Source organism: Asterias amurensis, chromosome 4 (assembly GCF_032118995.1).
Source record: "Asterias amurensis chromosome 4, ASM3211899v1".
In the NCBI taxonomy this organism is placed as follows: domain Eukaryota; kingdom Metazoa; phylum Echinodermata; class Asteroidea; order Forcipulatida; family Asteriidae; genus Asterias; species Asterias amurensis.
Window position 1 is genome coordinate 2,878,961 of NC_092651.1, and position 26,640 is coordinate 2,905,600.

The following is a 26,640-nucleotide window of genomic DNA, read 5'->3' on the forward strand; positions in this document are numbered from 1 at the left end:
TAAAAATGGTTGTTGGTGAGAAAAAAAGCATTTTCAAGGGCAGAAATAAGGGATAAGATCGTCAACAAAATAAAAATATTATTACTATTATTTTTTTCCCCCTTTCTTTTTCCGGAATTGTAACAAAATCGCAGGCGAACCCAAAATTGTTTGAATTGTTTGAGCTTTACTTTCCTTATTTTCCCTTAAACCTATTATTAAAAAAAAAAAGGAAAAATCACACAAAAGTAGCTCATTTCTACCTGGAAAAATAGGTATCAGAGAGGGAAGGGGACGGGGCGGAGACCAGAGACCACCACAGAGCTTCTAAAATACCCAGAGCTCCCAGGGCCCTTAAGCGGGCCCTGGACCCCAGCCGTAAAGGACTTCGCGCTGCGCTCGTGTTGTGTGCTTCGCACACAAAAATGATGGAATATTGACATGTCCAATCAACTTAATTTTTTTTCCTGTTTTTTAATCATCACCCATTCTCATGCCTGCAAGAAAGGAATGAGGGTTCAATTGGAACCTACATGAGCCAGATAAAGTCAAAGTATGAAGGGGGAAAAAAATGTAGTTTGATGTTCTTTGAGTTGATGAACTGGATCAATATTGCCGTCAGAATATTTTGAAGTGTTTAAGATCTACTTCAACAGCAAGATTGTTTAAACTTTCCTGAAATTAAAATCATTTGTGTTTCATGATTAGTGTATGTGATGGAAAATCCTTAGTGGTTGTTGTGTAACACACAATTTTATTTATTTTGACCAGTTCATGCAGATAGCAATTTTTTTTGTAAAGCAAGGATAAAGATGGGTCCCTGCTCCTTAGATCCAGTGATTCCATTGGATACATTGATATTATTGGATAAACGTGCAGTTACATGAGTTTTCCGTAGATGCCCAAACAGTACACTGCTGTCACATCCGCAATAGAATTTCAGGCCTTCATTTTAAAGGAGCACGATCGCTCACGCTCCTCCTCGCTCCTTGAAGTTTTTTAGGAGAGCAAAAAAAAATCGCTCCTTAAAAGTTTAACTAGAGCATTTTTAATTTCAATTTGCAGTATATATTTTGAAGCATTTATGCTTGATACATGTACTTAAGTTGAAAATTAATATGTTTCAAATCTCGTTAAACTTATCTCCTTAAATCATTTTCTTGATTTATTTATGGATGTACAGCTCTCCTCAATTTTTTTTTTAAAATGAAGGCCTGGAATTTGACTGCGTATCTCTATGTGAAATGAATGTAGGTCAAAGGTGAATCACGCCTGTATCGAGGCAGGTCTCTGACCTTATTCACAAGCCTCGAAGTTTGACGTCAGATGTTCAGGCTAACTCTGATGAAGTACTTGGGTTGAAATAGCTTATTTACACCCTTGCAGTGTAGTGTGATTATTGTTCGCTATTCCCAAAGTAATGAAACAATGTCCAATACTCTATCTGACCGTGGAAGGAACACAGTGTGGACGAGCCTCATTGAGGAAAATTTCAAAGTATATGATAATCTTGATAGTGGGAATAGCTCCGACTCCAAGGGTATTATACCGAAAACTCGAACACCTTAGTGTCTGAATAGATGACAGTTGTAATTACTATTCTACTTATTGAAATTTCAACTGTGAGTATACAAATTCAAATCATCAGAATACCTAATACCAGTTGATTCAACTACTAGACCGGCCCAGAGCACTTTGGTTAAAGGAACGAGGTACCAATATTTGAGAACAGGATTATTTAGTGGATAACCGGACATGGTCAGATATGGATGTCTGCCGGGGACCCCCCCATTGCGTGTGGCGCATGGACCCCCAACAAAGAGGCAAAATAATTTGTGAGAAGGGGGGGGGTCAGAATTTTCTTTTTCTTTATGTTTTATTAAAAAAGTGCTGTTATGTTTTTTTTTTTAGTTTTTGGGTCTGAGGGAGGGGGGGGGGGCGGTGACCCCTTTTCCTTCAAAGAAATTGTTCAGGCTCTGAAGAAAAGAGCCCCTGGCATCCCTGAAAGTGAAGATAAAATGTATAGTGTTAAATTATTGTCAGAAAAACTCCTTCTGAAGTAAAATAGTTTTTAAAAAAGAGTTAATTTTTCAATTAAAATATTTGAATCTGAGTAAGACTTCAGGCCTTAAGCCTTTTTCAGGCATCTGAAAAGCACATAAATGTGTGCACCAAGGATCGTTTTTTGACATAATTATTTTGCAACTTTGATGAAAAGTTGAGCCCAAAGTTTCACAGAATTGTTAGTTTATGTTGGGATACACCAATTGAGAATGATGGTCTTTGACAATTACCAAACATGTCTAGGGTGGATTTCACAAAGGTAGTCCTAACTTAGGACTAGTCTTAGGCAATGCTAAGAGATAGGACCAGTCCTAAGTTAGGATGAGTTACTGGTCCTAACTTAGGACTTGTCCTATCTCTTAGCATTGCCTAGGACTAGTCCTAAGTTAGGACTACCTTTGTGAAATAGATAGGACCAGTCCTAAGTTAGGATGAGTTACTGGTCCTAACTTAGCACTTGTCCTATCTCTTAGCATTGCCTAGGACTAGTCCTAAGTTAGGACTACCTTTGTGAAATCCACCCCAGAGCCTTTAAGCAAATTACCATATATTTATGATTACTACATAACTCTGTGTGTATGATTTCAGTACAGTTTAAGAGCAACACAGACAGGTAACAATGATAACTTGCAAACTGAAAGTTGATATAAAGTTCAATATTCACCATACGATACACCTACACAGACAGACACCAATGGTACATGGAGCTACCTGTACACTTACAGTACATACAGACAACAATGGTAGCTATACATATATTCAAGTTCACTATTCACTACTAGGAACAGTGGTTTCTCTGTATGCTGTGCCTATGTGTAGCTGCACAGTCAGCTAACTTTAGGGTGTGTGACGTACATGTACATGAACCTGCTGGGTGACTCTAGGAGGAAGTAAAGGCTTCATTTCCCAGCGCCATTTTGGGAGGGACCAGCTCTGGTGTTACATGCAGGAAAAAATTGTTTTTAAATTCAGCAAGAAAGCTTGACTTCATTTTGTGTTCAATCAATTTGGACAGTACTTCAGACATACTAAGGACAGTTGAGGTGAGTACAGATTACAAATGATTCAATTTTGTTCAAGTCTCTTAGCTTGAGATAGGCCTACATCTACATCTACATGTAAATAAATTGTGAAATATGTACAAACTTCCATAAGTGTTCACTGTGTAGTGTAGCGTATGATAAGTCAAGACTTTGACGATGGATCTGGGTCATGTGTTCTGTGCAATAACACAAAGAAGTTGCCAGAATTATTGTTTTTCACAGATCTCGAGAAATTCTAAATACACATTTGGGCACATTTGGACATTTGTGTTTGTCGCCACACATTTCTTTCTTTACTTGTCTTCTTTTTACAAGAACGTTTCAAGGGTTTCTTTATGAAATGACTGATCAATATCTTCTTCATAAAAACTGTTTCATCGGGTTTACCACCCATAGGGAAACCTCTGGCAATTTTTAATAAGGCTATTGTTTTGCCTTCTCTTTTTTGAAATGTTTGGCCTTGGTCATCTTGGTGCCCCCAAAAATTTGGCCTACTCGCTCCAAGGCCAAAGTGGCCTTGCCCTAACAAATTAAAGCCCATGCCGATACATGTGCCTCATGTCATGGTGTTAGTCAGAGGGGTGTCTGGGTGTCTTGTAGACTCCTTGGTTTGAATTTAGAAACTCAACCTCATCTTCAGTTTACATGTGTCTCATGTCATGGTGTTAGTCAGAGGGGTGTCTGAGTGTCTTGTAGACTCCTTGGTTTGAACTTAGAAACTCAACCTCATCTTCAGTTTACATGTGCCTCATGTCATGGTATTAGTCAGAGGGGTGTCTGGGTGTCTTGTAGACTCCTTGGTTTGAATTTAGAAACTCAATCTCATCTTCAGTTTACATGTGCCTCATGTCATGGTGTTAGTCAGAGGGGTGTCTGGGTGTCTTGTAGACTCCTTGGTTTGAATTTAGAAACTCAACCTCATCTTCAGTTTACATGTGCCTCATTTCATGGTGTTAGTCAGAGGGGTGTCTGGGTGTCTTGTAGACTCCTTGGTTTGAACTTTACATGTACACCATCTTTTGTTATACAAGTCTCAACATTTATTTAAAGTTTATTGAAGAAAACAGTTTTGTGTAACTGGTATAAACAAGACTTATGTATATTTAATTTGTCATTACTGTTTAAATATTCTCTTGACATTTCATGTTTAGCTTTGATCAAATGTTAATTACATCGTAGGCATAGGTACATTAGTTTGAGTTTGGACAAATACCCAGAAAGATATTATAACTTTAACTTTAATTTTAGGTTGATGGGTTTAACCAAACACTGATGTGTGATCGGCATTAATTAGGCATTCATAAATACTTCAGACAGTTTTGCTATTCCTATTGGTGGAGAGCCCGTCACGTTGGGGTGTATAAACCTTTTATAATGACCAGTAATTATAACCAGCTGGCTTCCACGTGTCGTGCGCGCAAGATTATCATGCGGAACGCAATTCATAGCTGTAGTAACAGCTCTTAATCTAAGCGCGTGCGCATACACACAACCCACACACATCAAACAGATTCTTCACAAAGTTTTTGAAAAAAATATGTCAAACCTTGAATTTTTTTATTTGCTATAATTGTATTTTTGAAATGTTTTTTAACAAAAGGGCATTTATGAAAGGGAATAAAAGAGTAGTGACTCGTTCTTAAACGTCCGTTTAAAACCTTGCAGGGTTGTTGCCATGCGATAAAGGCCCATCACACGACCGCCGACTCTGCTGGCTTTTAACGGCCGTTGAAGAACTGGTCGCTACCCTTTTATTCCCTTATTAATTACAGGATTCTCATCACTCTGTGCTGGGATGCTCAGTGGGCTAGTAGTTTAGTTATCAGCTCTAGGATGCTGTGGGTCATAGGTTTGAATCCAACCTGAGTAGGTTGCTTGGGATTTGTTTCTGCATCACTCCAAGGAAAGCACTGAGTATACAGTGCTTATTACATACTGGTGAATGGTGAAGTACTTTTCTTTAGAAATTGAAACTGCTGAGTTCATGTGTTTTATTTGTATTGATGCCATGATCTATAAGTTTAAAGACGTGTACTGAAAATGGTTCTAATAAACTGAATGCTTAATCTTATTTAAAAGTAATGTTTTGCTCCTTTGTCCCTGTTTTCAGATAAAATGGCTTCGTCAAACCCACCAAAGGTTTCAGCTCTTCAGAAAATTGTCCAGAAGCATCTGGAGTGTGGTATTTGCTATGAGCAATATAATGATCCCAGAGTTCTTGACTGTCTGCACAGTTTCTGTAAAATCTGTTTGCAGAAATAACAGTCTACCAACTACAAAGATGCTACGATGCTTATTTGTCCTGTGTGTCGAAAAAAGACACAACTTCATCAGAAAGATGTTCAATCTCTCAAGACTAACTTCAACATAACTGGTCTTGCAGATCAACTGAAGCTGGTCAGCTTATCTGAAGACAACCAGTGGGTTTGTAAACTATGCATGGACAAAAATGAGGCAACTCATTTCTGTTTTGACTGCCCTGCGATCTTTTGTGCAAACTGCTACAAAGTGCACCAGAAAAGTCACACAGTAAACACTTTGAAAGACATAAGTGATGGGAAGATTGCAAGCAAAGAAAGAAAACCAAAACGCCGTCCAGAATGCCAAACTCATGAAGGTGAAGTGATGTGGTTCTACTGTACAACATGTGATAAGATGATTTGCCAAGCTTGTACTGTCATAGATCACCGTAATCCACAACATGAGTATATTGACTGCAACCAAGCCTCATCCACATACAAACAGTCATTGGCTCAACTCTTTACTCCCCTTGAAGAAACCATGAAGAAGCTTGCACAATCTCAAGCAACTGCTCCAACAATGAAAGACAACCTAAACATTGCAGCTAAGAGAACCATGGCAGACTTGAAGAACAGAGCTGATGAGATCAGGGCTGAGGTAACAGCTCAAGAGAGTCGCATCATGGATGAAGTACAAACCATCCTTAAAGATCGGAACAAGAAATTGGAGGAATTTGAGCAAGCAGTGAGTGTACACTTGCAGCAAATACAGCAATCATTGCAGAGCGCCAAAGATGTCAGCAAGAATTCATTAGCTCCTGACTTCCTTGCAGTCTATTCTACTATTAGTCAGGACTTGAAGGAACTTAGAGATCAAAATCAACCCAAGATAGATCCGACCCTTTCCCATCTGAGATTCACTCCAGGAGTTTTTGACATCTCGCTGGGTAATCTGATTACAAAGGAGCCAATGTGGGAGCTTTCTTTGAAGTATGATGATGGAATCGGTTGGGCTAGGGATATTGACGCCTCTATTCCTGGTGATGAGGTGGCAGTGGCAGATGTAGAGAATAGTAGAGTTGTAATCTACGACACTACGGGACACCAGAAGAAAACTATTGACCTACCACAAGGTAAGTCCTTTACAATTTTAGTCTTTAGTTAGAGGTGAATTAATGCTGTAACTCTCAGTTCAAACAGTTTTAAAAACTGCAGTTGAGTAGTTGTCAGTCAAACAGTATTTCGTGAAATTAAGTCATTACTCTTCCAAAACTGCAGTCAAATCTGAGAAAGTTTAATCAAACTTATCAATTCAAGTCAGTCATTAAAACCCTGTAGTGAGGGACCTGTTTGGTTGCAAGGCCACTTTGGTCATTGTCATGCTGGCATTTGTCCCCCACATAGGTTTTAATTGTTTGTTTTTTATTTTGTATTTAAACAATTGTAATGTCTCAGGAAATTTGTTAACTCCTCCAGGTGTTGCCTTGGTTAATTTATTTTATTTTAAGTCGGATCATAATTGAGATTGATAAAAATGACCTTGCAGGCTCTAGTGCTGTTGTTATACATACTCTCTACATGATCCCTGAATCCACTCTATCTACTGTCATTCTGAAGATTTACATTCTTCTATTCAACACCATCAATAAAGAAGTTTCTATTTCTAAATGAATGGATAAATAACAACAAGTAAATGCAATTAAAAAGGAGTTAACCAAAGTTCTCTTGATAGTAGTCACCTTGCTAGTATGAACACATTCATGTTTATTGTCCTACTGTATTTCAAAGTTGCACGTAGGTGCTTTGTGAGTTATTAGCAAAGTAATACTGACTTTTCTAATATAGGACAAAATATAATAAAGCAAACATCTCTTTTGCATATTTCACAATCATCAAATTAAATAGATTGAAAGTAATTTGCGAATAAATTATCATTGTATTGAGTCCTATCCATTTATTCATTTGTTTTTCAGTTCCATGGGATGTTGCTGCATTCAAGAATCAGTTAGTGATTGTAGATGAAACCAACTCTGTCAAGATGTACAATAAGAATGGCAACAAGATGTTTGAATTCCACACAGTGCCTCATAGTGAAGTGGGCAAGACATCAGTACACCTCCACAGTGTAGCAGTCATAAAGGATACAATCATGGTCGGGGATGTGATGAGGTCAGTTATAACTAAACACAGATCCAGTGATGGTGCACTCATTAGCACGGTTTCAGTTCAGACACCACCTTGGTACTTGGCCATTGACAGCAAGGACAGAGTTGTAGTCAGTGGTGGGGACAGACAACAAGTAGACATTGTTGGGCTTACTGGTACTACACTGTTCAGCATCAATCCCAAGATCAATAGTCGACAAGTTAGAAACTGCACAGGTGTATGCTGTGACAGCTCAGCTATCTACATTGCATTGTGGAATGGGTTTGACACTGGTCATATTCATCAGTATGACACTCAGGGTAGATTTCTCAGCTGTATTGCTCAGGGTCTGTACAGTCCATGTGGAATCTCATTGACATCAGATGGTCAGCAGCTTGCAGTGGCTGACTGGAAATCAGTGAAGATTTATAACAAGGTGTAATGTTATCTGATTATGATGATACTGGTAACAGAAATAAATGCTACAAGTACAACATGTACATTTACATGTAATGACCACAGAGTGTCCATACAGCTAAATAAAAATCAATCAAGAATTCAAAAAGATGTGTGTTATTCATTCTTCAATCAAATAATAATCTTATCAGTTTAAATTGGAAACTCACAATTAGTTTAATTGATCAATAATATCAGTAAGACATCCACACAATTGTTTTATTTCAAATCATTTCACTGGAAATAATTTGATTTGGTCCATTTGATGTTGTTACAGTTTATTCTTTTCCTAAATCACTCTCAGATTCTTCCATGAGAAATGTTACCAGCCTTTGCCCTCCTGTTTTTTATGAAATTGGAGAGTAATTCAACTCTTTTCAGTATAAGCCTGCATGTCCAGTCCAACATTTATGGGTTGTTTGAGGTTCTGAAAAGATTTACAACTACTCTGAAAAAGTTTTAATGTAACGGTAGAAGAGTGGTCCCTTTATTGTTGTTCCTGTCTATTCACGATTGACCATGTATACTTTAATGACTTGTAATCAGAAAATAAAATCTCTGTTAGTTTAGAATTTGTTTTCATACTATCAACGTTGATTTGTAAAAGAACAACTGTTTTAGCTTGTTACCCTTTATCTTTCTGTATTGTACTGTTTAACCAATCTGAACTTCAGGATTTTATATGATTTCGTTTTTATGTATTAAAAATGCCAACAAAATGTTCCACACAGGGATCATACAATTGTGACGGTAGAAATTGTCTATTCAAGATTGACAAGTCTACTTCATTGATTTGTAATCAGAAATATAACATGCTGTGTTAGTTGAGCAGAATTTATTTTATAAACATCATGGGTGACTTGTAAAGGAACATTGGTTTACTTTGTTTATTGTTTATGTTCTTATGATGCTCTATGGCCTAATTGTATTGTATTCTAATGTAATACGTGTGTAGTATTAGTTGTTGAATATAGTAAGCAAACAAATTGCAGATCAGCCAAAAATAATGAGGAACATTGAAAGGTCAACTCTGATACCAATTTTGAAACAATTACCAAAAAGACTTTGCAACAGACATCAACTGAAAACACATATTACATTGTTTCTAACCTGTTGCTTGTCGGCTCTCGGCTAATTTGTGACTGGACAGATATGTTTAGTTCATCAAACTTAACTTGATTGTAGCTCTGATATACAAAGTTTGAAATCCTACTTGTATGTAGTTGTTGACCAACTTACTGATACTACAATCTGAGAATGAGTAAATATGGAGTTCCCCCAACTTGCCTGGTAAGCTAGATGGCTTTATACTAAGCACTCTAAACACTCCTGGATGACCCTGAATGTGGGTCAGATTGATCCAAACATGGGTCAGGTCTAATTGGATCTAGAGTCAGGATGAGTAAATATAGAGTTCCTCCAACTTCCCTGGTAAGCTAGATGGCTTTATACTAAGCACTCTTAATACTCCTGGATGACCCTGAATGTGGGTCAGATTGATCCAAACATGGGTCAGGTCTAATTGGATCTAGAGTCAGGATGAGTAAATGTAGAGTTCCTCCAACTTCCCTTGTAAGCTAGATGGCTTTATACTAAGCACTCTGAATACTCCTGGATGACCCTGAATGTGGGTCAGATTGATCCAAACATGGGTCAGGTCTAATTGGATCTAGAGTCAGGATGAGTAAATATAGAGTTCCTCCAACTTCCCTGGTAAGCTAGATGGCTTTATACTAAGCACTATAAATACTCCTGGATGACCCTGAATGTGGGTCAGATTGATCAAAGCATGGGTCATGTCTAATTGAATCTAGAGTCGGGGTCATTTTTGAGTTTGGAGTTCTTAGAATACATGGCAACTGTGAAGTAGGTTTGCTCTTGTAGACACAATTAATAGTCTGATCATGATGTGGAAAAAGTAGATCTAGAAATATTTGAATCAACAAACACCATTGAGTTTCCGATGACATAACTTCTTAATGGTATATGTAGATTGTTGTATTCCTATTGTCAATTGAACTTGTTATTATAAATGGTTCTTTCAATTAATTGTTATTTGATGTTAAGAAACATGTGTACAATACGATCAAGTCATATAAATATAAACACTTGTTTGGTATTAACCACTGAAGGGAGTTAAGTATATTTTCTTTGTATACAATTTTTGGACTGATTTTTTTTAACTATCTGAATTTGGTTTGATGTTAAGGAACATGTGTAAAGTGATTTAAAGATAATTTTAACGTTTTGCTGCTTGACCTTTATTGGGAGTAAATTTTACTGGATAACCAAGATTGTTTAGTCAATGTTTCAAATTAAGTTTGATCTTTGTTTATATGTTTTTATGTACTGAACACTATTGGTAATTACTAAAAAGAATTGTTAGCATAAAAAACTCACTTGGTAATGAGCAATGGTGATCTGTTGATACTTCACAAAATTGTGAGAAACTGCACCCTCTGAAAGAAAATAGTTTTTTGAGAAAGAGGTAATTTCTCAATACAATAATAAAGTACTTAAGGTCTGAAGCCTTTTATTACCTATCTGGAAGTACACAAATTGGTGCAACAAGTGTTTTTTTCTTTCTTTTATCATTTTCTTGCAGTTTCGGTGACCAACCGAGCCCAAGTTTTGACATATTTTTTTAATGCATATGTTGGGATACACCAAGTGAGAATACTGGTCTTTGACATTTTACCAAATGTGTCCAGTGTCTTTAAGGAACAGGTGTACATTATAATCAAGTCATACATATGCAAACACTTTATATATCATTTATCGGAGTTTAGTATTACCTAGAATAGAGGAGCTAACTTTAGTTTCATTGTATAATCAAGATTGTTTTCTGTAGAAGTGTCTTGGCCAAGTGGTTAAGAGCAAATAATTAAAACTCTGGTGTTTCTGATCAGCAGAGTGTGGGTTCGAATCCCTCAGTCATGACACTTGTGTCCTTAAGCAAGACACTAAACCATTGCTTCATTCTTCGGATGGGACGTAAAGCCATTGATCCCATGTGCTGTGTTATGCATGTAAAAGAACCCAGTGCACTTCTGAAAACAAGAAGGGGTGGGCCCCGGTGTTCCTGGCTGTGGCTGCTTGTAAACCCTTATAAGGTGCTACATAATTTGGTCTCAGAATTCATGAATTTCAATATAGAAAAGTTTGAAGTTACCTCTAGTTTCATTGTATAATCAAGATTGTGTTATAAAGCTATTAGAAGTAGTTGTATTGCTGATACTTCCAATTATCTGGATTTGCTTTTATGTTAAGAGATAGGTATGTTTTATGATCAAAAATGATTTAAAGACTTACTGTATGAGTTTGCTTTTTGACCCATATTGGGAGTACATTTTACTTGATAATCAAGACTGGTTAAGGCTGTTGATAATGCATACAAAAAGTAGTTTAGTTTGACTTAGTTTGAGTAAGTTTGATCTGTATATTAAGAGGTTGCAGTGGATTATTGCTCGTGAAAAATTGCTTGGAATAATGCTACTCTAGCTCTAAAGCAAAGTTTATTCCCAACTTTTGACATTGTCAATAAATCTGGAGATGATTCTTACTCTATTATTATTTCTGTCTGATGAAGATTTATTCCATTTTCTTTCTCCCTCATACACTTTGATTGTCTTGTACAAACTGCTCTGAGCTTAGAGATATTTCCTTCATTTAAAAATGTTTAGGAATTATTGAAGTTAATTTATAGATCTTGAAGGAGCTCACATCTTTTCTGAAGTAAAACAAATCAAGTAATAAATTACAATGAGGAAGAGTGTGCCGTAGCTCATCCCTTCCTAGGGTTAGTGATGAGAAGTATCAATACAGCGGATAACGAATAATCTTATTTTAGTTTGACCCTCTCATTGATGTGTGATAAGCGCTGTATACTCACTGCTTTCAGAGTCCTGTGGAGAGTCAAATAAACCTCAGACAGAAGATGGTTCTCATGAATAAGATTCTGAACATGGTGTAAGGATCATCAATGGTTGGAATTCTACTGGATTTCACTTTCACATCATCTATCCTCTTTCTCATCTTTGTTCTTTACAGAAGGAGAACTCAAGTCTAGTTCAGTGTCTTGAGGATGAGGAGTGTGGGAGTCTAAAGCTGAAGCAGATGATGTCACTGCTGGAGCATGAACTAAACCAAAGTAATCAGGTATGAGATGAGAGGAACCATGTGGTGTGTCTTAGAGTCATAAATAGGAGTGCAGACAAATCCACTGTCAAATAACATTCTGCTGCTGAGAGTGTTGCTTACTAATATTCTTTAAGCATAGATCTTAACTGCTAGGCCAATCAGCTCACCCAGTGACAAGAAGCAAGTTTGAATCATATTGAAATACTGAAGCAGTTGAGATGGTAGTCCACCTTCCTCATTCTAGAGTAGATCTTAATTGCTAGGCCAATGAGCTCACCAGTGACATGGAGCAAGTTTGAATCATATTAAAGTAGTGAGGCAGTTGAGATGGTAGTCCACCTTCCTCATTCTAGAGTAGATCTTAATTGCTAGGCCAATGAGCTCGCCCAGTGACAAGAAGCAAGTTTGAATCGTATTGAAATACTGAAGCAGTTGAGATGGTAGTCCACCTTCCTCATTCTAGAGTAGATCTTAATTGCTAGGCCAATGAGCTCACCCAGTGACAAGAAGCAAGTTTGAATCATATTAAAATAGTGAGGCAGTTGAGATGGTAGTCCACCTTCCTCATTATAGAGTAGATCTTAACTGCTAGGCCAATGACCTCACCCAGTGACAAGGAGCAAGTTTGAATCGTATTGGTTAACTGTGGATAATGATTATTCTTTATATAACAAAAGGTGGCATTTGGTCTTATCGTTGTGGTACACACACTCATTGGATATCGCTTTGTTCTAAGTTCAGAAAAATCATATTCTTCAACATTGTAAAAATTACTGTGTTGACATTTGAAATCCTTGAAGCTTCGATGCTATACATTATGTGGACCTCTTTTGTTCCTCGCTGTTGAAGCTTGTATCACAAACTATCTCTGTCTTGGTTTTTATTCTTGTTGTCAAACATTATTGTACCAACTCATCATTAAAGTCTACTAGTCTAACCCCATTCCCAAACCTCTTGACCCCAACAGTTAATATCAATGCATCATACCATCACGAGAAGAAGGATGTGAACTACCAGACAGATGATGAAGTATGAGGAGACTGCATCACGAAATTGATGAGGTAAATATATCCACAATTAATGCTCATTTTGTGGAAAACAAAGTTCATTTCTGTAGAAAAGAATACACAATAACTATGGATTTATTGCATCAGTGAGACCCAGGGTGAATTTCACAAAGAGTTAAGAATAGTCTTATCTCGAGTTGGCACGATTTTCTCTTGCTTACTTATGACTGGCCTTAAGTGTTAAATATCTCCTAGGACATAGTCCTAAGTTAGGACTAGTCCTGACTCTTTGTGAGCTCGAGCCCAGGTCATATGATAAGGTATGAACTTGTGACAGTTGCAATGTTATACTTACATGTATAAAGTAAAGGTTTGCGGTAACACCATGTAATCTCTAAATGAGTTGGGATGGTTCTGAAAAGCTCCCATGGTTTTAACTCGACGATTCGATCAGTATGCTCATTTAGAGATTATCATTACATGGTGTTACTGCAAACCATTCACTATATTGTGTTTCCACTATGCAAAGTTTCAAATCCTACTTAATGTCATACTTGTTTTCTTATCACAACAAGAATGAATACACAAAACTTTTAAATTAAAACTAGAGTCTTTTCTATTAAGGTACAAAGTTGAATCTTTAGAATTTTAAAATGTTTAATTTTTGAGCTAGCTCTTAGTCCATGGAGGTGTCGTGGCCGAAGGGTTTAGAGCACCGAATTCAAAACTCTGTTGTTTCTGATCAACAGAGTGTGGGTTCGAGTCCCTGTCGTAACACTAGTGTCCTCAAGCAATTTATTAAACCATTGCTTCGTCCTTCAGATGGGACGTCATGCCATTGGTCAAGTGTGTTGTTTAACGTCACATAAAAGAACTCTGTGCACTTGTCAAAGAGAGACGGGGTTCACCCCGGTGTTCATGGCTGTGGCTGCTGTATGCCGTGTAGCACCTTGTAAACCCTTATAATGTGCTAAATAATTGGGTCTCAGAATTCATAACTTTAAAACCTATCTTTCTATTAAAATGTATATCACAGGCGCCTTGAATTCCTTGTTGGTAGATACGTGCGCTATATAAGACTTTAATATTAATATTAATATAAATGCTTCTCTTTTTTTCACAGGTTGACAGAGAAACTGATAGTATCAAGAATGAGATAAATCACCACACAAAGTATGGTCATCAGGGAACCAAGCAGGCTGTGGACTGTGGTGCCAGGGGTACTCATTGGTTGCAACTCTGGCCAGAAGTCCAACGAGATGACTGAGATTATTGCTGCAGTTTAAGTGAGAGGAAAGCACCAGGGCACGAGTCTCTGACTGGAATCTGGATGAAGCTGTTCATGAATTAACCAATAACTGAGTTTGTGCTGCTGGAATTGGATTTGAAATCTCAACAATCTCAACTGAGGTCAATGATGCAGACACCTCTGATATTACAGTAGCAGTGAAGGCGTACTATGGACACCAAAGTACTCCACAGCCATCGCTCAGAAAACTACTGTAGCTGAGAAGGCCACTGCAGTAACAGGATCATAACTATCTCAACCAAAGTTGATGATGCAGACACCTCTGATATTACAGTTGCAGTGAAGGCGTACCATGGACCCCCAAAGTACTCCACAGCCATTGCTCAGAAAACTACTGTAGCTGAGAAGGCCACTGCAGCAACCGGGTCCTAACTATCTCAACCAAAGTTAATGATGCAGACACCTCTGATATTACTGTAGCAGTGAAGCAGTGAGTATTTAACAATGAGTATTGAGTGTTGATCCCAGTTATACCACATGCAGCTACTGTCTGCAGCATTCACCCTAGCCCTATTTATAGGACTCTTCCTCTGTACACAGATACTGAGTCTTATTTTGGGGCGCAAAGCCTCATAACTCAAATCTTACCTGCATTAAGCCACTAGTTTTAACAGATTCACATTCCATGGCGGCATACATTTTTCTGTGTTGGGTTTTGGTCCTCATATATTTCTCACAAATCTGGCATTTTTGTGAAATAATGCAGCTCCCAACGCTAAAAAATTCCTGCTTGATCATACAGTGTTGTCTGCTGCCGTGTGTATACATTTGCCTGCAAGACGCAAGAACAGACGCATGAATTCTTGGTCATAGAATAGAGTAGAAAAAGTTCCATGGACGCAGTAAAAATTTCGCGTTCGAAAGGCCACGCACATAAAACGAACGCAGGAAATTGGTTGGACTCGCTAAATGTCGAGTGCTGACGGCAACAAGTCATGTTCTGCCGGCAACGCACATAAAATGAACACGATAGATGGGCCAATGGCGGTCCCATGCCAGAACCGGCGTATGTACGGCAGCTGATCTAGTTTTTTTAATTCTATATTTATGGTCATCGTTTCTTGACTGCACAGCGTTTGTACACTCAGTCTGCACGGCAGACTGAGTGTACAAACAAATATGGGAATTCCTTAACGTGGGGAGCTGCATTATTTCATGAAAATGACGGATTTGTAAAGAATATATTATGGCGATCAAAACCCACCGCAGAAAAATTTACGCTGCCATGGAATGTGAATCTGTTGAAATTAGTGGCTTCTTGCAGGTAAGATTTGAGTTATGAAGCTGTGAAAATTTTCCGCCCCAGAAATGTACCCTGAGAGAGTAAGTTTATTTACAAATATATGTAAATTTAAGACAGCTGATGATCAATAATGTTCGGCATTATTGCACAGTGCTTTAATGTTTGTTGATGTGCAGGGCATTGTGCACGCTTTGTGCCCATCTAAAATTTAACCTTAGTTTCGGTGTTAAAGGCAGTGGACACTATTGGTGAAAAATTATTAGCATAAAACCTTTCTTTGTGACGAGTAATGGGTAGAGGTTGATGATATAAAACATTGTGAGAAACGGCTCCCTCTGAAGTGCCATAGTTTTCTTCCACGAATTTGATTTCGAGACCTCAAGTTTAGAACTTGAGGTCTCAAAATCAACCATCTAAACGCACACAACTTCGTGTTGCAAGGGTTATTTTTCTTTCGTGATTATCTTGCAACTTCAATGGCCGATTGAGCTCAAACTTTCACAGGTTTGTTATTTCATTCAAATGCTGAGATACACCAACTGTAAAGGCTAGTCTTTGACAATTAACAATAGTGTCCATTGCCTTAAATAATAAAGGCCTATATTTCTTAACTTAAATGTTTCTTGAATACTAGAATATTAGAATGGATGTACTCTTCCAATAACCAATGATGTACCATCCCTTTATGATATGTTTCTTGAATACTAGAGGATTGGAATGTATGTATTCTTCAAATAACAAAATGTTTCATGAAATCTGGAAGATTTGACTACCCCCCCCCCCTTCCATTAAAAACCTTGTACATAATCAGTCTTTATGTATGCTAATATTTATGTATTATTGGAAAGGCGTGTTTATATTTTCAATGAACATTTTGAGGGTGTAAAGTAATTAAATGTTGATTTATTTACACACTAGGTTTAACAATTGTTTGGGTACTGTAGCTGTTGTTCTTAAAAGTGCCCTTTTTTGTAGCCTGAATGTTCTCCGACTTTATCTCTGGCTTATTCCAAATCTATTGAGGATAGATTTTAAACCAATTGCATTAAGCCTGTAAGCATGAACAGTTAGTTGCCAAGCACAGAAAAGCTTGCTTAACAGAAACTGGTTACCAGCCAAAATTCCACAAAGATTGGTTGCTGGTGTTAATCACTGGTGTTAATGTTACCTTCAGGGCCCAACTTCATAAAGCTGTTGAGCAGAAAAACTGCCAGACAAAATTGTTTGCTAAGCATAAATTGAGTAAGGCAACAGGCTGTCTAAACCTATTTCTAATGTAACTTTGGCTGGTGATATTTTTTTGCTAAACAATACTTTTCTGTTCTTAGCTAATTTTGTTGTGCCTTGCTCACTTTTGAATTAATTGTACTGCAGTTTTATTGTTGCTGTTGCTAGTAACTACCACTATGTTTGGGGTAGAGGTTAAATCAATAAGCAATCCATCATGACACAACCATTTTATTTGTCTTTAATTCAAACCACAGTAACCAATAACAAGACAAACCAGACTTAATGAAATCAGCATAAGAACTGTCATTGTCACTGTGGGCGTCGGGGACCCGACTGTTGCAGCAAAGTCAATAATGTCAAGATGTCTGTATAAACATTCTCAGGTTGGTCTCAATTTAAACAAACAAAGTTCATTTATTCAACAGTTTTCTTTTATTTAACCCTGTTGGGTTTCTTTACCAGCTTGTTTGAAGTAGCGATAACTTTTTTATATTGCTGTGCCGAAATGATTGAGTTACAAATAAATAAGAATGACACAAGTTGTTTTTGTTTTCCCCTCGTGGTTATTTTCTGTTGACCAGTAGTGGCAAGCCAAGCCCCATTTTGTTATTCCGTTTTTGTTGATCTTTATTGTTGATCTTGTTTTACTTTTTAGTTAAAATTTCATTATACTTAGTTCTTTTTTACTACTCTATTGTTTGGTTGTTGAGACTGTTGGTGTTTTTTGACTGGTTCTGGGTTTTGACGTTTCGTTCTCGCTTTTGTTTCGGTCATTGGGGAGGAGTAGAAACGCCGTCTGGGAAAAAATGCAAGAGACTTTTTTCGTCGAGCATGCACAGAGGAAGCAAAAAGGATCAGTTGAATTTTGAAACCTTTAAATATTTCGATTGTTCCAAGAACACTCAATATAATTCATCACTACAACTTGACTATAGATTTAACTGTACGTCATTGATGACTTGAATACACAACTAAGTCAGCCTGTTTGTGTGTTTTTATTTAAACAAGGACTAAGTCAAATCTGAAAAATATCACTTATATATTACAACGATTTAATGTATACACTGTATGCTATTTAAATGAAACTTGCTAACCATCAACTTGGGGAATGGGTTTCAAAATTCGTCAAAGTAAAGTATTACCATAGATTCCTACATGTCTATAGCTTGGCCCCCTTCATTGTCATTTAGACCCTTTCCCATCACACATGTGTAGGGAACCAGACCCAGCGTTCTATGGCCACATTGTAAACACAACGTGCCTGCATCCTGTCTGTTAATTTTCGTACAGAATGCATGACTTTCCGAGCTGAAGAAGTGTTCAACTGGGAGGAGAAGAAATGTGAACATAAAACCAGATGTTTATATCTCAGTGTGAGGCAAGGAAGGTCAAGTGGAAGAGAGCAACTGGAGTACATCAGGTACGTGAATCAAATTCAATTTGTAGACATGTGCGCGCGCTCGGTTAACAGCAACAATTAAGGGCGCCCTCTGTTTTTCTTGTGTATGTCCTTTCCGTAACCAAGGCTTGGGTTCCAACTGTAGCCCCTCTTATCTAATTGGAAACTTGTACCGAATGTGCACGTTTTCAAACTTGCCGAAAGAAACCTGAACTTTTCAAAGTGACCCTATAGTGTTTATCTATAAGTGTGTATCTTGGTAGCGCTAAAAAAAAACAAGTACATGACGTCAGATGCTGGTCTTGTTTAGAGTAAAGCAGTTTTGTCCTTAGGTTAGTTTCCTCGCTAAGCATGCTAAGGAACAGGAGGTAACTTTTTAGCTTAGTGGTGGTCACTGACGTAACCAAACATTTCCAATCGGAAGGGGGGTGCAAGTAGGGGCAAAAACATAACTCACGGGGTGGGGCTAAGTATTGAACCATTCATTTTGAGGTGTTTTATGATCTCTTTGGGGTGGGTGGGGCTAGGGTTCTGGTACCGCCCTCACCCCCATTGCGCCACGGGTGCTGGTTAACATTTTGTATTAATGTTTGAAACTTGCCTCAAAAGACATGATATTAGAGAATCAAATCCTTAAGTAAAAACTTAAAGTCATATTTGTGTAGACATAAGTGCGTGGACAGACATTTTATTTGCTGTTAAAACAATATTTAGTTTGCAAGAAATAAGACCATGGACAAGCTAAACAAGTCTGGAAAAAAAATTACTTCAACAATAAATAGGCCTACTTCAGTTCAACAAATTAGTACTAAACCTTGAAATCTTTTAAAAACTCTTGTCCATTTTGAAGTATTTTTTCTTCTCCAGTATGGCTATTTTAATGGTAAATTTGTTGATTTATTTCAAGTAAAAAAAAATTACTGTAATTTAAAATAAAAATCTAACCTTTTGTGTCGAGGCCGGCATTCGAACTCGGACATGACGTCTGAGGTATGATATCTACTGCACCTTAACTCACTGAGCTAGTGCGGTAGTGCTTCTATCAGAGAATAATTTAAGTCTGTTATCGTCTGTTGTTCACGTCCAAGTGATCAAACGACCGTCCCACAATGCACGTGGATTTATTTTGCCTTATAAGAATTAAAATCGGATCTGGCAAGCACCAACGTGCTAGGGCGATTCGTTAGGCGCTGGTACTGTCTCTGAATTCCGGATTGGTATGAGCCACTGGTCCCGAGTTCGATCCCGGCCCCTCGCAATATTACGAAACAAGGCATTAATTACTGGGAAAGACACCAGTATGGTTTGGGAGCCGCTTTGTTTACCCTGAGCGAGGGGGGCAAGGACTGCTAGGGTTGAGAGATAGGGAAGGATATACTGTGAAGTCGGTTGTCATACCAGAAGGGTGCTATATGGAAGCCGGTAAGGGGCCTCTGTTAGTGGTGTATGTGTTGCGCGGACCATACATTGCAATGGGGGAATAACCCGAATCGCGGCTCCTGAATACCTGACAAATCGCAGAGTAACTTTTTGTTTTTTATTTTGATAATTCTTTTTTTTTTGTATTTCAAGTTGTATGTTTTATTTAACCAGAAACATCGACGGCAAAGAGAGGCACTCTCCCAAACATAAAAATAACAAATGAAATAATAATATATCTCGTCGCGACAATTTATTTGTAATATTTGTTTGATATGTTTGGTGTAAAACAAATCAATTAGGCGCATACCACCTCAAGTAATATCCAACAAATAGATGTTTAAAGGCCTTGTAATCCTCTGGTGTTTTGGAAAGTTTTAATCATAATAAAGTATAAAAGAGTAAGTACTGAGTATACAGTGGTAACACACATCGATTTGTAAGGGTAAAAATCAAAATTATTATTCTTTATCCCCCGATGCAAATTAAACATCTATTAAATTGTTTGTAATACCCGCTGCTAAAATATAGGATTTGAACTGCCTTATCTTCCGGGTAGTCTCGGTGGTCTAGTTGGTAAGACACTGCTCCAGGATAGCTTAGGTCGTGGGTTCGAATCCCACCAGGGTCTTTTGATTTTTTTTTTTTCACAAAACTTGGGTAAGTACTGAGTATACAGTGCTAAATCATTATTTACCCCGATGCAATTTTAACATCTGTTATATATAATAGAATTGTACAACTGTGAACATTTTATTTCAACATGTGTTTTTGCTTTTGAGTTATCCTCGAAACTCTGGTGCTAGTAATGTCCACGCAGGAAGAATAATCCCTTTAGGAATACGCAATCCGAGAAGCGTTTGAAAACAAACACATGGGGAGAATAAGTAATATATCTTTTTCCATAACTGCAGTACTTCGTAGTAGATGTACTATGAAAGCTGCTTTACTTCTCTTTTTACCACGTACGTTTTCATGCTCATATTTTATGAGCATAATACTCACATTCCGTTTTCTATACTTTCCGCCCAGGTAGTAGTTAACAATCGGAACAGTTATTTTTCGAACTTAGAAGTCTCCCGAAAATCCGATAAATCTACTCTGCGTTAGTAAAATAATAGCAAGGCAGTTCTCTAAAGAACAAACTCCATCTGGCATGTAGATACACACATGATGTTACAGCAAACCAATAATTGATACCTCATCACCATGCAATGCCTCAAATCATATGTTTTATTTGTTCATAATAATATTTCCAACAGATTTACTCATCAATGAATAATTATTTTGGCATTTCCGTAACAAGCAGAAACTACTTGACTATGACTACCAAAATCCTATACGCCCCCCCCCCCACCCACTGTCAATTGCGATTCTTCGAGCTAATAACGCTGTCCCAAACAACAATTTATGTTGTCAAAATTAACCTTCTCATCAGCTCAAGTTAATTGTAGCACTTTTATTACAGGGGAAATCTAGCATGCTAGACTGTAGCCGGCAAACACTTAAACCAAGTGGTTAACAACAGTACAACATGTAAGGACTGAATCTGTCTATGTCCCCGCTAGATACCCCGTATAGCGAAGTGAAAATGAGACCGTTAAGTTGGCATAGCGCCCTCACTTTGCTCTGTGATCCTCGATTTATGTATTGTTCTTTTCAGTCGTAGGGAGTCATAGAGTTGTAGGAGTCCTACAATGACCAAATGTGATGTTGCTTTGAAATCATATCTTATTTAATTAACCACCGTTTCTATTGTGCGCTATTGCCAGTCCAATCCAGCTTCACACACATTATTTTCAGTAAATTAACCAAGTTTACCTTTGACAAGATGTACCATGAGCTAAGCACACGCGGTTACATTGAGTTTGGGACCTACCGAGCACAAAACAAACCATTGACTTAGTCGTGTTATACAAAAAATTAGAACTATAATTTTGAAAAGGAAGAAGATTCCGGAGTTTGTGACATGAGACCTTACCGGTCGCTGACGAAGCCAGTAATGGGTAAACACAGTTCCACCAACCAGGTCCACGAGAATTTCACTTGATGTCATGTGTTTGTTCACGGAAAGTGTGCTTTTACATTGCCCTTATTGTAATGACTTTACTGCCAATATTAACAATAAAAATCTCCCGGAGAAGCTGAAAATCCCTTTATTAACACCCTCAAAATATGTTATGAGAAGGGGAAGCTGTCAGACAACTTCGCGAACTCCCTTATCACAACCCGACTTCACGCCGTACACAACGCAAAAAGCCCGGCATTTGAGCTCGCTCAAACCTCAGTAATTTACGTATAGTCTAGCCACACTCTCAAAAGAGACCTCTTTTGAAGTAGAATACTGAAAAAAATAAAACAGCAAATTTGATTTAAATCATTATTGCAAAAAAACACCAAAAACTACTTGACCACGTAAATCCAAACAACGTGACCCCTCCCCCTCTTTTTCGGTTGCAAGTTTGAACAGGCTAAAACGCTGTCCCAAACAAATGGTGTCAAAACCTTCTCATCAGCTTATGCTCATTTTAGCACTTTTATTACAGGGGGGATCGGGAATCTAGCATTTTATCAGACTGTAGCCGGCAAACACTTAAACCAAGGAGTTGATAACATTACAACATGTAAGGACTGAATCTGTCTATGTCCCCGCTAGATACCCCGTATAGCGAAGTGAAAATGAGACCGTTAAGTTGGCATAGCGCCCTCACTTTGCTCTGTGATCCTCGATTTATGTATTGTTCTTTTCAGTCGTAGGGAGTCATAGAGTTGTAGGAGTCCTACAATGACCAAATGATGTTGCTTTGAAATCATATCTTATTTAATTAATCACAGTTTCTATTGTGCGCTGTTGCCAGTCCAACCAAGCTTCGCACACATTATTGGGGGGGGGGGGGGATTGAGCTTTGAAAAATTTCACGCATAGCTGGCCTCTCGACTTGGCATCTCTGGAAATGTGTATGGTTGTGTATATTCCCATTGACTTGTGTATGGTTGTGTAGTTTCACATTGACTTGTGTATGGTTGTTTAGTTTCTCATTGACTGGTGTATGGTTGTGTCAATTCCCATTGACTTGTGTATGGTTGTATAGTTTCCCATTGACCGGTGTATGGTTGTGTCAATTCCCATTGACTTGTGTATGGTTGTGAAGTGTCCCATTGACTTGTGTATGGTTGTGTAGTTTCCCATTGACATGTGTATGGTTGTATAGTTTTCACATTGACTTGTGTATGGTTGTGTAGTTTCCAATTGACTTGTGTATGGTTGTGTAGTCATTAACCATCAACATATTCTGTGTACCTCATGTTAGTTTTAATTACTCTGAAGAGGTTTTTATGCATTTTGGCACACTTTTTTGTCCACAATTAAATTTCTGATTTAAAAAAAAAAAAAACAGTTGGGCGGCGATTTCGAAAGGCCTTCTACAACTGGCAAATTTTTTCGGGGGGAGGGGGGGTTGAGCTTTGAAAAATGTCACGCATAGCTGGCCTCTGGACTTGGCATCTCTGGATGTCATGTATGTGCACGGAAAGTGTGCTTTTACATTGCCCTCATTGTAATGACTTTGCGGCCAATATTAACAATAAAAATCTCCCGGAGAAGCTGAAAATCACTTTATTTACACCCTGAAATTATTTTATTAGAAGGGGAAGCTGTCAGACAACTTCGCGATCTCCCTTATCTCAACCCGACTTCACGCCGTACACAACGCAAAAACGGCGCTTGAGCTCGCTCGAACTTCAGTAATTTACGTTAAGTCTAGCCATACTCTCAAAAGAAAACCTCTTTTTAAGTAGAATACTGGAAATATCACACAGAAAATTTGATTTAAATCATTGTCACATAAAAAATAATAAAGACTATTTGACTATGACCACCAAAATCCAAACAACGTTACCCCTCCCCCTTTTTCGGTTTAAATTTCAACAGGCTAAAACGCTGTCCCAAACAAATGTTTTTTAAACCTTCTCATCGGCTTATGCTCATTTTTCGCACTTTAATTACAGGGGGAATCGGGTATCTAGCACCCTAGACTGTAGTCAGCAAAATCTTAAACCAAGGAGTTATTAGACTGTAGCCGGCAAACACTTTAACCAAGTGGTTGACAACATTACAACATGTAAGGACTGAATCTGTCTATGTCCCCGCTAGATACCCCGTATAGTGAAGTAAAAATGAGACCGTTAAGTTGGAACAGCGCCCTCACTTTGCTCTGTTTTCCTCGATTTATGTATTGTTCTTTGCAGTCGTATGAAGTCATAGAGTTGTAGGAGTCCTACAATGATCAATGTGATGTTCAATTCTGGAATTCTATTTTATTTAGTTATTCACAGTTTAGCACACGCGGTTATATTGAGTTGCAAGGACGTACCGAGCACAAAACAAACCATTGACTTAGTCGTGTTATACACAAAATTAGAACTATAATTTTGACAAGGAAGAATATTCCGGAGTTTTTGACATGAGAGTAGTGAGTAAACACAGTTTGACCAATGTTCACTCGATGTCTTGTGTTGATGCACGAAAAGTAAGGTTTTATATTCCTCATTGTAATGGTTTTGTAGCCAATTTTTTCAATAAACATTTCCAGAAAAAGGTGAAAATCCCTGTATGTACACCCTAAAATTATTTTGTTAGAAGGGGAAGCTGTCAGACAACTCCGCGATCTCCCTTATCACAACCCGACTTCACGCCGTACACAACGCAACAAACCCGGCGCTTGAGCTCGCTCAAACCTCAGTAATTTACGTTAAGTCTAGCCATACTCTCAAAAGAAACCTCTTTTGAAGTAGAATACTGGAAATATCAAACAGAAAAAGAAAAGAAAAAAAAAACACTTGACTATGACCACCACAATCCAAAAAACGTTACCCCCCCCCCTTCTTTTTGGTCGCAAGTTTCACCGGGCTAAAATGCTTTCCAAAACAAATGTTGTTTAAACCTTCTCATCATCTCTTGTTAGTTAATAGTTTAGCACTTTAATCACAGGGGGAATCGAGCATCCTAGACAGTAGCCGGCAAAACTTAAACCAAGTGGATGACAATATTACAACATGTAAGGACTGAATCTGTCTATGTCCCCTGTATAGCGAAGTAAAAATGAGACCGTTAAGTTGACATAGCGCCCTCACTTTGCTCTGTGATCCTCGATTTATTTATTGTTCTTTTCAGTCGTCGGGAGTCATAGAGTTGTGGGAGTCCTACAATGACCAATGTGATGTTGAATTGAAATTCTCGTATTCTATATTGTTAAACTGCTCACAGTTTCTGTTGTGCACTGTTGCCAGCCCAAACAACACACAAGAGTTCCCTGGAGTTATAAGTATTTCCTCGCTAACGACTATTTCTTTTTCAACAAGACCTGCCAAGTCCAAGACTATAAGCAAAAAATACACAATTGTTGGCCTTAATCACGAAATGATTATAGCATTTTCTTAGTAAGGAAAAAATTAAGTTCCTGACAATGTCCTCCAAAGTTCGAATAAAGTCAACCAGTTGAGCCGCTGAAGTTTGTTGTATAGCGCTATTATTTTGTTTAAGATTAAAACACTGTCCAAAACAATTCATTTTGTCAACAAAACCTTCTCATCAGCGTATAATATTAATTTTAAGCATTTTAGAAGAGTAGGGGAATTAGGCATGCTAGACTGTAGCCGGCAAACCCTAAACAAGGCGTTCACATACATACACATAATACTTGAAGTTACGTCCCTCCACAGTAAGCGGAATCGTGGAATTAGACCATGTATTTTATTGCCATCGCTAAGCTTACTCCATGAATTAAAAACTCTTGCTTACAATCTTAAATGTATAAGTTCATTCTTGTTATTGTTTAATTCCAAGAAGTCCTTTCAAGAAGTACGTATCATCTTGAAGCGGCTAAGTTTCCCACCAGACATACCGACCTTCCAGGCCCCTTACTCCCGGTCAAGGAAATACTGTCGCTTTTTGAGATTCTCGGGGCAGAAAATCGAATAATCAGATGTCTCGACTAGATAGTCGTACTTTTTTGTCACCGTTAAACTGACATAGCGCCCTCACCGGGCTAGGTCATTATCCATTGTTCTTGTCGGTGCTTTTTGTTCAAGAAGTTGATGGAGTCCCATGAGGTCCAATTTGATCCGGACTTTTAAATTAAATCTCATTCCAAGGGAAATCCTTTGGTTGACCTCCATTGTATTTTCCTCCCAGCCTCGGTATGAAGGTTCGCATAACGAGTGCAAAGATTGTTGTTTATCAGAAGTAAATGAAGAAGTGGGAAATGTTTTGTAATGTGAAATGGAATATATGCCAACTGTATGCGTGTGTGTTCCTCTGAAGGATTTAACTTGTATTTGACAAACTTATTGTTCACGCCTTAGAAGAAAACAAAATTAAATTAAAGTCAACAATATTTTGCTCATCAGCAAAGTAATACTGGGCGTCTTCGTATCCTTATTCGTTTTACCAAGATGTAAACTCATGTGGTAGGCCTACCATTTTAATATTCTTTTGAATTGTTATGTTCCCTTCAGAGAAAACCTTTATTGGCTTTCCCTTTTACGAAGTTGCAGTACCACAAATACAACTAAATCACTCATTTACGGAGTATCAAGTAATTGCATTTTCAAGCTAATAGTTGCAAGTTTACCGCTGGTAGTACTTTAAAAACATACCAATCGAATAGTTAGAAACTAGTGCCACTATTTGTTTTTCTACTATGAAACCCAATGTAACCAAACCGAGGCTGGAAGGGAAATTAGTCTGGCCTCTTAGTTCTAACTTCACAATCCCTATGTTTTATTGTGAACGCAGATAGGAACACGGGACGGCAAAGAATGATGGAAGGTGCTTCCATCAGTGGAAGATTGACATGTTGGCTGTTGTAGTGGTAAGTCAAACAAGATTTGTTTTATATTATACAATACGAAAGCTCTAAGTAAGCTTTCTGTTCAATTGAATGGTTTGGAAAACAACTGCATGAC

General features: G+C 37.9%; 2 protein-coding genes and 1 long non-coding RNA gene across 5 annotated transcripts in view; all 3 read left to right on the forward strand.

Annotated features, from left to right (window-relative positions):
- The window catches only part of LOC139936067 (exosome complex exonuclease RRP44-like), a 201,398-nt gene that overhangs the window by 85,881 nt on the left and 88,877 nt on the right, over positions 1 to 26,640 (forward strand). Inside the window, exon 1 of one of the 3 annotated variants that reach the window (XM_071930790.1) lies at positions 26,506 to 26,546. The exons of the other annotated variants lie outside the window; for them this stretch is intronic. Within the exon in view, the coding sequence (XP_071786891.1) occupies positions 26,529 to 26,546 (18 nt within the window). The 5' untranslated portion in view covers positions 26,506 to 26,528. Of the gene's footprint in view, positions 1 to 26,505; positions 26,547 to 26,640 lie in introns of those variants that run through there. 3 annotated transcript variants of the gene reach the window in all.
- Positions 5,254 to 11,570, forward strand: LOC139936678 (E3 ubiquitin-protein ligase TRIM56-like). The gene is made up of 2 exons (XM_071931544.1): positions 5,254 to 6,459; positions 7,300 to 11,570. The coding sequence occupies exons 1-2, from the start codon at positions 5,376 to 5,378 to the stop codon at positions 7,911 to 7,913; spliced, it is 1,698 nt and encodes a 565-aa protein (XP_071787645.1). The 5' UTR covers positions 5,254 to 5,375; the 3' UTR covers positions 7,914 to 11,570.
- LOC139936079 (uncharacterized) lies at positions 12,055 to 17,354 on the forward strand. Its single transcript, XR_011785893.1, has 3 exons — positions 12,055 to 12,085; positions 13,035 to 13,128; positions 14,198 to 17,354. It is a non-coding gene; the product is annotated as an uncharacterized lncRNA (long non-coding RNA).